This window comes from Papio anubis, chromosome X, assembly GCF_008728515.1.
Source record: "Papio anubis isolate 15944 chromosome X, Panubis1.0, whole genome shotgun sequence".
Classification (NCBI taxonomy): domain Eukaryota; kingdom Metazoa; phylum Chordata; class Mammalia; order Primates; family Cercopithecidae; genus Papio; species Papio anubis.
In genome coordinates, this window is record NC_044996.1 from 113,861,459 (window position 1) to 113,874,429 (window position 12,971).

General features: G+C 35.9%; 1 protein-coding gene across 5 annotated transcripts in view; it reads left to right on the top strand.

Annotated features, from left to right (window-relative positions):
• The window catches only part of DMD (dystrophin), a 2,174,064-nt gene that overhangs the window by 1,652,537 nt on the left and 508,556 nt on the right, over window positions 1–12,971 (top strand). For all 5 annotated transcript variants that reach the window (XM_031660704.1, XM_031660695.1, XM_031660696.1 and 2 more), the window contains one exon: window positions 9,414–9,603. In XM_031660704.1, the coding sequence (XP_031516564.1) occupies window positions 9,414–9,603 (190 nt within the window). The remainder of the gene's footprint in view (window positions 1–9,413; window positions 9,604–12,971) is intronic.

Consider the following 12,971-nt stretch of genomic DNA (forward strand, 5'->3'; position numbering starts at 1 on the left):
TAGATGACAGATGAAGATGATAAGCAAAGGAATAATAATTTATCTTTTCACACACATATACACAAATACCCCATAATTCTAATTCATATAATAATAACATAAAACAAAGGGCTTTTGAGAATAGTGTCATATTAATATCCATTATATTTACTTCACAGGGAGATTGGAAAGTCTACCTTGAGAGGTAATGGCTTATAGTACAGTGGACTAGATTGTTTCAAGGTTTGTCATTTATTTTGGCAACTCACCCAGCCTCCCTGAAAGTCAAGTTTCTCATCTATAAACTGTTCATAATAATTACAACCTGCCTCATTAGCCTCATCAAGCTATTTAAAATATGAAAGGAGATGTGGATCCTGTCAAAGGAGCTTGAAAACTGCAGAACATTATTTTAGTGTAAAATGCTATAACGATGAATGTTGAATATAAAAGGGCTTTTTCTTAATTTTTATTTTAAGTTCAGGAGTACATATGCAGGTTTGTTATATAGGTAAACTTATGTCATGGGGGTTTGTTGTACCGATTATTTTGTTACCCAGGTATTAAGCGTAGTACACATTAGATATTTTTCTTGATCCTCTCCCTCCTCCCACCCTCCCCACTCCAGTAGGCTTCCATGACTGTTGTTTCTCTCTGTGTCCATGTGTTCTCATCATTTAACTCCCACTAATAAGTGAGAACATGCAGTACTTGGTTTTCTGTTCCTGAATTAGTTTGCTGAGGACAATGGCCTCCAGCTCCATCCATGATCTCTGAAGAATCTCCACACTGGTTTTCACAATGACTGAAATAACATACACTATAACCAACAGTTTATAAGCATTTCTTTTTCTCTGGAACCTCGCCAGAACCTGTTATTTTTGACTTTTTAATAATAGGCATTCTGACTGGTATGTGATGGTATCTCCTTGTGGTTTTGATTTGCATTTCTCCAATGATCAGTGATGTTGAGCTTTTTTTCATATGCTTGTTGGCAGCATGTATGTTTTCTTTTAAAAAGGGTCTGTTCATGTCCTTTGCTAAAAGGTCCCTTTCAAACGTGTATTGTTAACCACAAGAGAGAGTACTGAGTAAGAGACTAGGTAATAAAAGTCACAAATATTTCGATATCATAATTCAGAATTGAGATCGGGGTTATAAAATTGTTCGTATTTCCAAATTCCACTGACAGAACTCTACTATAAGTTTATTTCATCTGTTGATATGTTTTTAGCCACTTCTTTCTTTTAAAGTGAACCTGTTGTGTTTTTGCCATTTGATATTAGAAAATTGAACCTGCCTGCTTTGCTGTCTTCTGAATATTATGTATCAACAACTAACAAGCTACAATTCTGTTTTGCTCTAAGTTATTGTGGATGAGGATATATATAACTGCACAATCTCATCAGGTTTGTAAGAGATGATCTTAGGCTCATCTTTTAAATTGGTTTTTATACTATTTTAAACAAATCTTTTTAGAAGAGAAGAAAAGCTACTTAGCTTATCAATACTAGGAAATATATCTTTAAAGAGTTTATCACGACAAGTAACCAAAACCAACTTAAAAATTCACATTATACAAATCATTGAGAATTTATTTAGAACGGAAATGTGTCCAACTATAGGTCAACACAAATTTAAGCATGTAATTATCTGGGAAGTAGCATTAACTGCATTTTTTTCTAAAGATCCTTTACAGTTGTATAAATGTCCAAAAGGATATTTTGAGTCTCTGTATATTAACCAAACCAAATGTAATTCATTACTCCCAACCTCTCCAAATAGTACCTTTTGGTATTGTATCAGCAAAAAAATATAAAATACAGGTATTAAAGAGTATTAATCTCTTTAAAAATTCAAGAAAGAAAAAAGTATATGTATGTATAGAGATGTGTATTTCATCTGCTCATAACACTGTGTACATTTCTTTATCAACTATTTTTTTTCAGTGATTTATGAGTTGAAATACAAATCAAATGAAACGAGTAATGCAAAGTGAAGTAGAAAACACATTTTCTACTGCTGTCTCCTAATGCAGGTCTCTTCAGGAAAGTACTAATGGTTTTAGGGAAAGTGTATAATTATGGTTGTTTCCCTAATGATAAATTTGCAAATCTCTATTTTAAAAACATTCATAAGGGTAAAAAAATGAGAGATGAAATGTGTCTTTCAAAATTTCTTGGCTGGATGCGGTGGCTCACACCTATAATCCCAGCACTTTGGGAGGCCGAGGCAGACGGATCACGATGTCAGGAGACTGAGACCATCCTGGCTAACACAGTGAAACCCCGTCTCAACTAAAAATACAAAAAATTAGCTGGGCATGGTGGCGGGCGCCTGTAGTCCCAGCTACTCGGGAGGCTGAGGCAGGAGAATGGCGTGAACCCAGGAGGTGGAGCTTGCAGTGAGCCAAGACCACACCACTGCACTCCAGCCTGGGCGACAGAACAAGACTATGTCTCAAAAAAAAAAAAAAAAAAAAATTCTTATATGATTGATAATGCCTATACTCTCTTACTATCTAAAGTCTAAGTGATATGTGTGTTTAAAAAAAAAAAGTATCAGTGAAAGAAGTTTACACAGATAGCTTCAAAGCTGTGGTTTATCTTTGGAGGATTAATCTATTTCTCATGCCAGTGTGTTGCTACTGCACATGTTAAAAAGTCATCCTGTGGTGTCTGGGGTGACGAAAGATGGGAATGAGTTTTCTGAGAACTAATCAGCAATACTTTGGGAACATTTAGGTCATGGTTTCCAATTAACTCTGGAGAGTTCAAGTAATTTAGTACCAGACCTCAAGAGAGAGGGGATGAAAACCTCGTTAATTCATATGTTGGTGAACAGCAAACTAGCAAATTTGCATTAAAAATGGATTTTTATTTTAAAGCAAAGACCAGCGAGATCTTTTCTGCAATAGTTTGGATATGAGAATATCCTTGTATGTAGGTATTTGTATGTTTCAATGACCCTGCATATGGCAGTAACAGAAAATTAAATTTGTGCTCTAAAATGAAGACCAGGATTCAGTGACATAATCTTCCTTGCGCCTTTCTTTTAGTACAATGAATATATCAGAGAAGAGTGTATTCCAATATCTATCTTTGGAGTTACAAAAACTTCTTTTCTGGAATGCAAGACTTGGGCTATACCCCCAGCTCTGCCACTTAACTTGTATACAACCTTGGGAGCATCATTACAATTCTCTCAGAATCAGTCTCTCCAGCCCTAAAATGAAACCAGCAAAAGCCTGTACTGTACTAAAAGGTTTTTTTATTTTTATGAAAATTAGTTAGGCAAACTTTTATTGAGCATCTATCACTCTATTTTGAGATAAAGCCTTGCTGGATGATCCCTACCTCTTTTGATAGAAAGAGTAAAACATGTTTAAGATATATTTATTACTTGTTTGGCAAATTGAGATAGAAGTTTATGAATGCAGACTGATACATGTTACATTTGCGCTAGGGGTAAGGACTCCAGATGGTTTATAGCCTTAATCACATTGTAACTCTAGTTAAGTGTTTACCTATCTGTACCCTCTATTAGATTTGAATATGCTAAATGCCAAAGTCCAGGTATTATTGGATTTTCTGTCACCATCATCAGGCACAGATCCTGGTACACAATAGGTATGGAATGGATGCATGGATGAATTATTGAATTAGATGTTGGTAGGCATGTGGAAATAAGAATGAGGTTTAAAATTAAAGATAATCTGTATCAAGTTTAAAGCCATTGGCAGAGAATGAAATATCCAGCTGAGTACACAAAGAAAAAGAAGGTAGGTACAAAAATGGAAAATATCTTATGAAGTGATGATAGAATAACTCTGAATATGTTTGAAAACATAAAGTGTTATGTGGATGTTAGCTTTAAAAATTATCTTCCATGCTGTACATTAGATCTGCTATTCCTCATGCTGTGGATGAAAAGCAAGCACCAGAAGTTAAATTAAAATGATGTCATATATTCCTCACTTTACAGTTTCGTAACAGAGAAGAAAAGACAAACATTCTCTCATTGCCACCATCCTTCTCCAGTCATATTTGTAGGTAGATGTTGCCCAAAGACAGATAAAACCAGAGTTGGTTTTGCTAGGAATGGACTACTAGTCAGGCAATGTTTACAGTTTTTGCTTAGATTCATGCTTCTCATTAGTGCACATTACTAATATAATTGCTAGAGATTAAAAGAAATCCTTTCTACAAAGTGCTGTATATCCATAGGTGACAAAATTCTAACTTCCCCTCACCAATTCAATATAAAGTTATGTTTTAAAATCAAAATGCAATTTACTAGCAAACTAGTAGGAACTGTTATGGTTACAGGAAATTTGAACTTCAGATTAACTCTGGTTCTATGAGTAGTGGTTGATATGGCAAGAATCATTTTGATCTTACATCCAGGTGCTACTAAGGTCTCTAACCTATATCCCATCAGAAAAAGGGAACAAAATAATGGTTCTTTAATCTTTCTCCTAAAATATCATAGGAAATTATAGTGGCTAAATTGCAAATAAACTAGGAAGGAAAGATTTAGAGTATTTTATGTGGTTACTCTATAACAATGCCAGGGCATAGTGAAAGTGTTATTTAGCAGAAGACTGAGTTCTTTGAACATTCCTAGTTTATCACATTTTAAAAATAACCTGGGCAAAATAACCTTTCGTATCAGATTGAGCCTTTTTCTAAAAATACTCAATATGTTTCTGTTATACCTACACACTTAGAATCCCACAATATAATGCACTGATAAAGTATTTTTCATCCATATATCTAATAGTAGAATAATGTCTATACAATAATTAAGCTCTTTAGGCTTACCTTGGAAAGTAACAAGTATCGGGTTTAAAGCCATTGGCAGAGAATGCAATAACCAGCTGAGTATACAAAGAAAAAGAAGGTAGGTAGAAAAATGGAAAACATCTTATGAAGTGACGATAGAATAACTCTGAATATGTTTGGAAACATATAAAGAGTTACGTCAATGTTAGCTTTAAAAATTATCTTCCATGCTGTACATTAGATCTGCCTTCCTTTTTCCTTTTCATGTATTATGTTGGGGATAAGAAATTGAAGATATTCAACTCAATGGAGTCTTAGAGATTTATTCAGAAATACCATCGTGTGTGTGTGTGGCAGGGGTAGGGTTCTAATGACAGGTCAGAATATACTTATCTGATTGTCTCATTGATCATCAGGTCTTAAAAAGAAAATGGATGTGCTGAAAACATGCCTTCTGTGATTCTTTACCTTCCTGCAAAATTGTCTCTGGATAAACACTTTGTTTGGCAGGTATAGGGTTGCACTAAGCTTTATAGCTCCAACACTCTGCTCCTTCAGTAGATTCTTGCTTGTAACTGATGATAATGCAAACCTGCATTATCTATAGGTTTCCTTAAAGGGCAACCAAAAGTGCAGTAGCAATTCAGGCACAATTACTGCATGTGAGAATCCTCCATCTTGTTCCCTTTGGAGACCACATATATTTCTTAGGCAAGTATATTTGTAAAATCCTTGTTCAGCGTGAAAATTCAGGAGGTCAGGTTCTCCCAGAAAGCAGATTCTGAGAAAGTGATTAGCATGAAGGAATTTTATTGGAGAGTGCTCTCAGGATTAACACCTGTGAAGGGAGGAAAGGCGCGGGAGCAAGACTGGGCAGAAGGAGAAGCTGGGCTACCATATAGTCACGACTACAACACAATCAACCCTCCGCCTCTCCTTCCTAGCCTTCCCCAGGAGGATCTCTGAAGTCTGAAGGTAGGATAGCCCTTCAGAATTGTCCTGAGTTGCAGCAAGGGACCCAGGATTTCATACCCCACAACTCTCTCATCAACCAATACGTGCAGCCCATCTCGGGGACATAGTGGGTAACTTTGGGCTAGGCACCTCTCTTTAGCTGAGGCCACCTCTCAAATAGGGATAACAGCTGAGGACTATCAGCCAGTAGCACTACCAGCAGCTGGGGTCAGAAGTATTTCAGTCCTGAAAAGGGGTCTGGGCAGCCCAGCTTAGCATCTACTACACCAGTCGTTCTCAAATTTGGTCTCTGGCAACTGTGAATCTCCAGCTTTAGCATATATTGGAAGGCTGGTTAAAACACAGCTTGCTGGATTTTACCCAGAGTCTCTGATTCAGCGGGGCTAGGCTGAGGCCTGGGAATTTGCATTTCTAATAACTTCTCAGATGATGCTGGTGCTGCTGGTCCATGGACTATGAGAACACTGTTTCAGGCTGCCCTTATTTACATACTGAGAATGGTACACAGTGCTCTTATGAATAGAATGAAAACATTCTGAAATCACATTATTCCTTACTCCATCAAATTCTCAGCTATTTTTGTGGACCATAAAGCTGGAATAGCTGATTATAAAACTTTGTTATGTAAAAAAAGTACTTAACCAATACAGTAGATTCTGTTTGCAAAGCATTATTACAGTTTCTAATATCTGGTCATTGTTACTTTTAAAATTCAGGCAAATTTTCTCCAGGGCCTGTGGTTTGATAACTTGGAAGAAGGAATTAAAAAAAATCTAATTCAAGGACTTCGGGTTTTTTTTCTAAACATATCTTTTTTTTCTTTATGATTCTTATTTTTTACATTTTATTTATCATATAAGCCATTTAAACCCATATGGTTCAGGAAAATTTAAAACTATATGATACATTTAGAACATGTTGAATGCACAGATATGGAAATTAAGTATTCTTGACTAATTCTAGACTAGACCTGGCACAATTAAAATTTAGGAATTCAATGTACACACACACAGATTCCGAGAGAAATGTTGAAGCCGTAAAACCCGCACACAAGCAGGAAACAACAGTCTTACCTATTATTAAAGAGGCATGTAAAGGAGCTCATTTGAGGAGATTTTCTGCTGTTATTGCCATTGAATTTTTAACGTATTTTCCAAATTAGAAAATATTCAGCCTGATGTTGTCAATATTTCAGACCACAAGGGTATCATTTAGGAAAATGGTTCCTTACTGTCCTGAAAGAGTTACTGTTCTTCCCTAAGGACCTAATTTACAAAGCAGCAAACTTGCTGGTAGGATTTGGCTGAAAATCGCATTGTCTCGGTAGAACTCTTTCATCTGATTTATGTGCATTGCATTTTGCAAATAACTCTTGGAAAGTTATTTACTAGTTACTTCCTCTGGAAGCAGAGGGTAAGCGGCATTTCTAGTTTAAGGATAGAGGAGCTAAGATGTAGCAAGTGCAACTCATCATGAAGCTGATGCTGATAAAATACACAACATTACATTCTCTAAGTTTCACTCTGCCATGGGAGATTTCATATTTTAAAATTTTGTTTGAAATGGGACTACATTAGAAAATATGTCAAATGTCTAACCCTGCATTTATATGCTGGAATGCGACAGCCTATTTCTGTTCCAAATTTTGCACTGGAGATGGAGTAAGTCTTAATGCAAACTGCATGAAACTGCCACTTTTGTAGGTCAAACCCAGTCAATTGTCAGCAGTTACACATGGTTCAGACTGTAAGGTGCATGCCCAATTGTAACATCGAGATTCTTGGAGTTGTTGCAATGGTTCTGAATTTTTCAACCATAATAAATAAAAAGATAAATGACTATTTTGATATTTCTCTTTGTGTTGATAGTTTGCCTGAAAACTAGATAAACAGGGAGCCGGCAGTCCACGTTAGCCCTTGAACTACACGAGGTTTAATTTATTTGCCCAACCAGAAGCCTACACTACCTTTCAGCTGTGCAGTATTAAAGTTTATTTAGGAGTTGATAAATAGCTTAGTGCAATGCTTACTTTTTTTCCAGTAGCTGCATCCTCATAAACCTATTCTACCCTCCACCAGTTAATGCAGACGGAAGATTTTTATCCAGTATGAGCACTGAAACTCCACTGTGGAAGACTGTGTGCTCAGCAAAAACCTCACCCATGATGAATAAACAGCTCTTCCGGGGGCTTTGCTGCCGCTGGCTCGGCAGCAGTTGTTTATTGCCTGGTTTGCACATCCCATGATAAAGTTGCTGCTGAAATAAATTGCAGTTTTGCATAATTATTGACAATCACATCTTAACAAGCAATGGGTATCATATTCAAGTGTTCAATTTTTTAAAATCCATTTTTAGCTTATGTTTAATCCCAGAAAGTGTTTGTGTAGTAATAGAAGGCAAATAAGACATTTAAATAGAGTACTAATTTCCTCATTGCAGACAAAGTTTACCTGAATCTTTTTCGATGGGACTGTTAATGCCTAAGGCAATTTTCCTTTCTAAGCTATTATTATATAGATATTTGCTGAGGGCATATGTGTATGTATCCACAATACATGCATTATATATATGATCAAAAATATGAATACATTTTTAGAGTTTTTGTCATGAAAGAGTTTGTTTCATCCTTTTAAAATATTACAGGAATGGGGAAATGGGATATGGGTAGAAGGAACTAACGTTTTTGAGTAACTGTAATGTATAACTGTATAACGTGTAGGGCACTCAACTTCACAGGAATTTTCTATTTTAATTCTCATCACAGCAATAGATATTGCAGATGAGAAACTGAGAATCAGAGAGGTAACTTGCCATATCACATAACTGGTAAGGAACATTGGGAATTGAACTCAGATCTGCCTGGTTTTAAGGCTCTACTCTTTTATGTTACACATAACATTTTTATTTTGGAAAATGTTCTCAGTTGTATGATCAAGTAATTAAATACAAAAATAACACAAAAGGTATAACTGGAGTCATGCAAAATGATAGTTTGCACAAAATGATAGTTTCTATGAAATGTTATTTCTCTACTTGTTAGTCTTTCTTCCTTTGCCCTCCAATCCCCTTCTTTTTGTCTTTTCCTCTAGTCTTTTCCTTTTGACTCTGGGTTCGTATTTTCTTGACTTTTCTCCTTGCATATCAAATGCTTGTTTTCTGCCTCAGAGCGGCATCAAAGACAAGCATGGTACAGGGATTTTAGGGTTTTAACTACAAAGGTTAGTCTCAAATTTGGCAGTATATTAAAAATAAGCTTTCAAAATTGACCAACAAAAACTACAAAATTGAAAAAAGATACTTTGAACTTTCAAATGAACTTGCAAATGTTCAAATATATATATATTTCACATATATATACACATATGTTTATATATTTTATATATATATATTTATATATATATATAAAACCTCCTCTGTGGAGAGGGGTTTATAGAAATCTGTAATTGTCATTATTGCATGCCTTCCCCCATACAAATGCCTTTAGGTTAAATAAAAATGAAAGTAAATAGACTGCACAGTATTATAGCTGTTGCTTAAAGGAAGAGCTGTAGCAACAACTCACCCCATTGTTGGTATATTACAGTTTAGTTCCTCCATCTTTCTCTTTTTGTGGAGTTCACTAGGTGTACCATTCTGATATTTAATAACTGCATCTGAACATTTGTTCCTTCACAGGGTGAGTGAGCAAGAGGCTGCTTTGGAAGAAACTCATAGATTACTGCAACAGTTCCCCCTGGACCTGGAAAAGTTTCTTGCCTGGCTTACAGAAGCTGAAACAACTGCCAATGTCCTACAGGATGCTACCCGTAAGGAAAGGCTCCTAGAAGACTCCAAGGGAGTAAAAGAGCTGATGAAACAATGGCAAGTAAGTCAAGCATTTCTGCTTTAGCACTCTTGTGGATCCAATTGAACAATTCTCAGCATTTGTACTTGTAACTGACAAGCCAGGGACAAAACAAAATAGTTGCTTTTATACAGCCTGATATATTTCGGCATTTGTACAAGGAGGAGAGAGGCAGAGAGAGAAGGAAACATTATTTATAATTCCACTTAACACCCTCATCTTAGAAAAAGTACATGCTCTGATCCGAAAAACATTTGCATATGTAATCCCAGCACTTTGGGAGGCCGAGACGGGCGGATCACGAGGTCAGGAGATCCAGACCATCCTGGCTGACACGGTGAAACCCCGTCTCTACTAAAAAAAAAACACGAAAAACTAGCCGGGCGAGGTGGCAGGCGCCTGTAGTCCCAGCTACTCGGGAGGCTGAGGCAGGAGAATGGCGTAAACCCGGGAGGCGGAGCTTGCAGTGAGCAGAGATCCGGCCACTGCACTCCGGCCTGGGCAACACAGCGAGACTCCGCCTCAAAAAACAAACAAACAAACAAACAAAAAACCAGAGCTTCGGTCAAGGAGAAACTTTGCTCAGAGAAATAACTTAGGGATTGGTTTATTAAATTTTAAAAGTTGACATTTTTGAGTGTTTATTTAATATTTTACAGGGAAAGCATCTGTATGAATTGTCTGTTTTATTTAGCGTTGCTAACTGAATCAGTTTCCCTTCATTACTTTCAAATATGTTTTGAAATGTTAATCTGGCATTTTGTAGCTTTCTTCCTAACATGATCTGTGAAAATAAGAATGAGATGGCTAAATTTGTCATAGTTAATGATCAAACAATTTTCAGACAATTGTTTTTCCTAGAAACAAAAATTATTTCCATAAAGTTCCATATGCATAAACAGTGAAAACAGAGTTTGGGGTGGTTTTGTTTAAATGAAGTCTTGGTGAGAATCATATTCTGTAGTACAAGGAAGCTCTTAAAGTTTACTCGCAATACCTGGTATAATTTTCCTGAACCATTATGGAGTTTTGTTATGTATAGTTGTTTTTTCTGACTTGATACAATAACTGTACTAGTCTTTCAAATACAATTTGGATATAAATCATTATAATAAAATGATTGATTTTTTAGACTAACTTTATTTTTTAATTATTATAAAAAAACATGATAGTATATTCTAGTTTGAAAAAATAATTCCAGAATCAAATCACAATAAGCAGAAGTTCTTCTCCTCTCTTCCTCCTATTATTCTCCTTCTCCTGTTTTTATTTTTTGATGTGATAGTTGATCTACTTTGCTGCTCTGGTGCATAGGAGTAGGTAACACTGGCAATTTATGGCTCCTGAATTTATCATTCTTGCTTCATCATCCTGCTTTAACCCCACTTTCTCCTCCAAAATGCATGTTGAGTTAGTTTGATCATTTGGAGGTAATTTGTTTAGAAAAATACCAGACTTTATAGATATCTCCCATGGCTTGTGACAGAATATAAGGGCAATGCAAATACAGAGTTTTTTGCTCACTCTTAGATGTATGGTTAGACAATGTACTACTATAATATATTTGGCTTAGGCTATTTCATAAATAAAATTTTATTGTATAATATTGCAAATGCTGATAAAGCCATTCCAGAATTTTAATAGATACATGAGTTTCCTGGCCAGATGCAGTGGCTGACGCCTATAATTCCAGCACTTTGGGAGGCCGAGGCGGCTGGATCACCTGAGGTCAGGAGTTCAAGACCAGCCTGGCTCACATGGCGAAACCCCGTCTCTACTAAAAATACAAAAATTAGCCAGGTGTGGTGGCCCACGCCTGTAATCCCAGCTACTTGGGAGGCTGAGGTGGGAGAATTGCTTGAACCCGGGAGGCAGAGGTTGCAGTGAGCCGAGATGGTGCCACTGCACTCCAGCCTGGGTGACAGAGGTGAGACTCCATCTCAAAAACTAAAACAAAAAAAACAAAACAACACGGGTTTACATTTTACTCGTCAGCTATGATAGGTAAATAATAAACTTTGGTTAAGTCTATTTTTAGCAGATTACTTTGAAAAATAAAGAATAGCCCAATGACTAAAAAATTATTTGATGTCCAGCACTTAATAAAACATCTCTTTAAGTAGTGAATAATTCTAGTTGAGGGCAAAAACACATCTATTTTCTACGATACAATTTGTATTTATATCTGCTGTATTACATAATGAAAATTTATCTGTATTTCTAATCTTGAGAAACTGCAAGCTTATGAATCATTAAAGGGAAGATTCACCATGTGTCCTAACTATATTTACTATGGAAGCATGGAAAATAAATACTTTATGTTTAGATTTCTGATCTCTCTTTCAAAAGCAGTTGGAAATCATGCTGAGAAAATGTCTTAGCTTATCCCATGTTACTCAAGAAAATGTATTTATTTGTTTTTGTCCAGTGGCTTAACCAAACCAAAGTTTATTTGTTGCTCACATAAAGTCCAATGTCGATCAGGCTACTCTTTTCCGTCTTTGAGCTAGGGCACATATTACACGCAACTTTCAGTGTACCTGAGGTAGAAAAAGAGAGAGTTTGGGAATAAGGCAGGGGCTTTTTACTGCCTCAACCCCAAAGTGATAAACGATATTTATTCTCAAAATCCAGATTAAACTCCCATAGAGCTCCTGAAAACCTCAGCATTTGCTTCTTAACTATAGTAAGGTTAACTAAGATTCTAAAATTATTTTAAAACAGAGACAGTTTCCCTCTTCCCTGGCAGCTAATATTGTGTTTTCTATAAATCTCACTTGCCTGAGGTTTAAACTACATTTTATGGCATGAAATGACATTTATGGCCAACTCTGATTTTTAGTTAGATGGTTGGATAACGATCTTTTGATGAAAGACTTGGAGATGTCATGGTAAAAACGGTAAACTACTGAAACTATTGATTATTGTTAATGGCACATTTCAGCTGATTGAATTGAGTCAAGAAACTGGTGTTGAAGAGCAACAAATGGAAATGTCAAGCTTGAAAGTAAATAAAACAGCATACCTTAAGAGATTATATGCAATTTCAGTATTTCAGCTAAATGGAAGTGTTTGCTTCTTTTCCCTCTATGAATTTTTATTTTGAACAAAGGGAATTTTCTATAATATGTATGTAGGAGAAAAGTGAAATGGCATGTTTTTCACTTCATTTGAAGAAGCTGGTAGCATTGTATTCATAGACTCATGCTATATAGCAATCATAGTCCTCATATATTAAAAAAAGGAAATTTGAAATGCCTAGCCAAAGCAACAGCTCTGCCAACAGATTTTGATATATCTGTCTACCCCAAAAGTAGTGATGATTTACTTCATACAAATGCTAGTGAATGAAGACAGAGGGTGAAAACCTTCACAAAATGTGTTTTTCT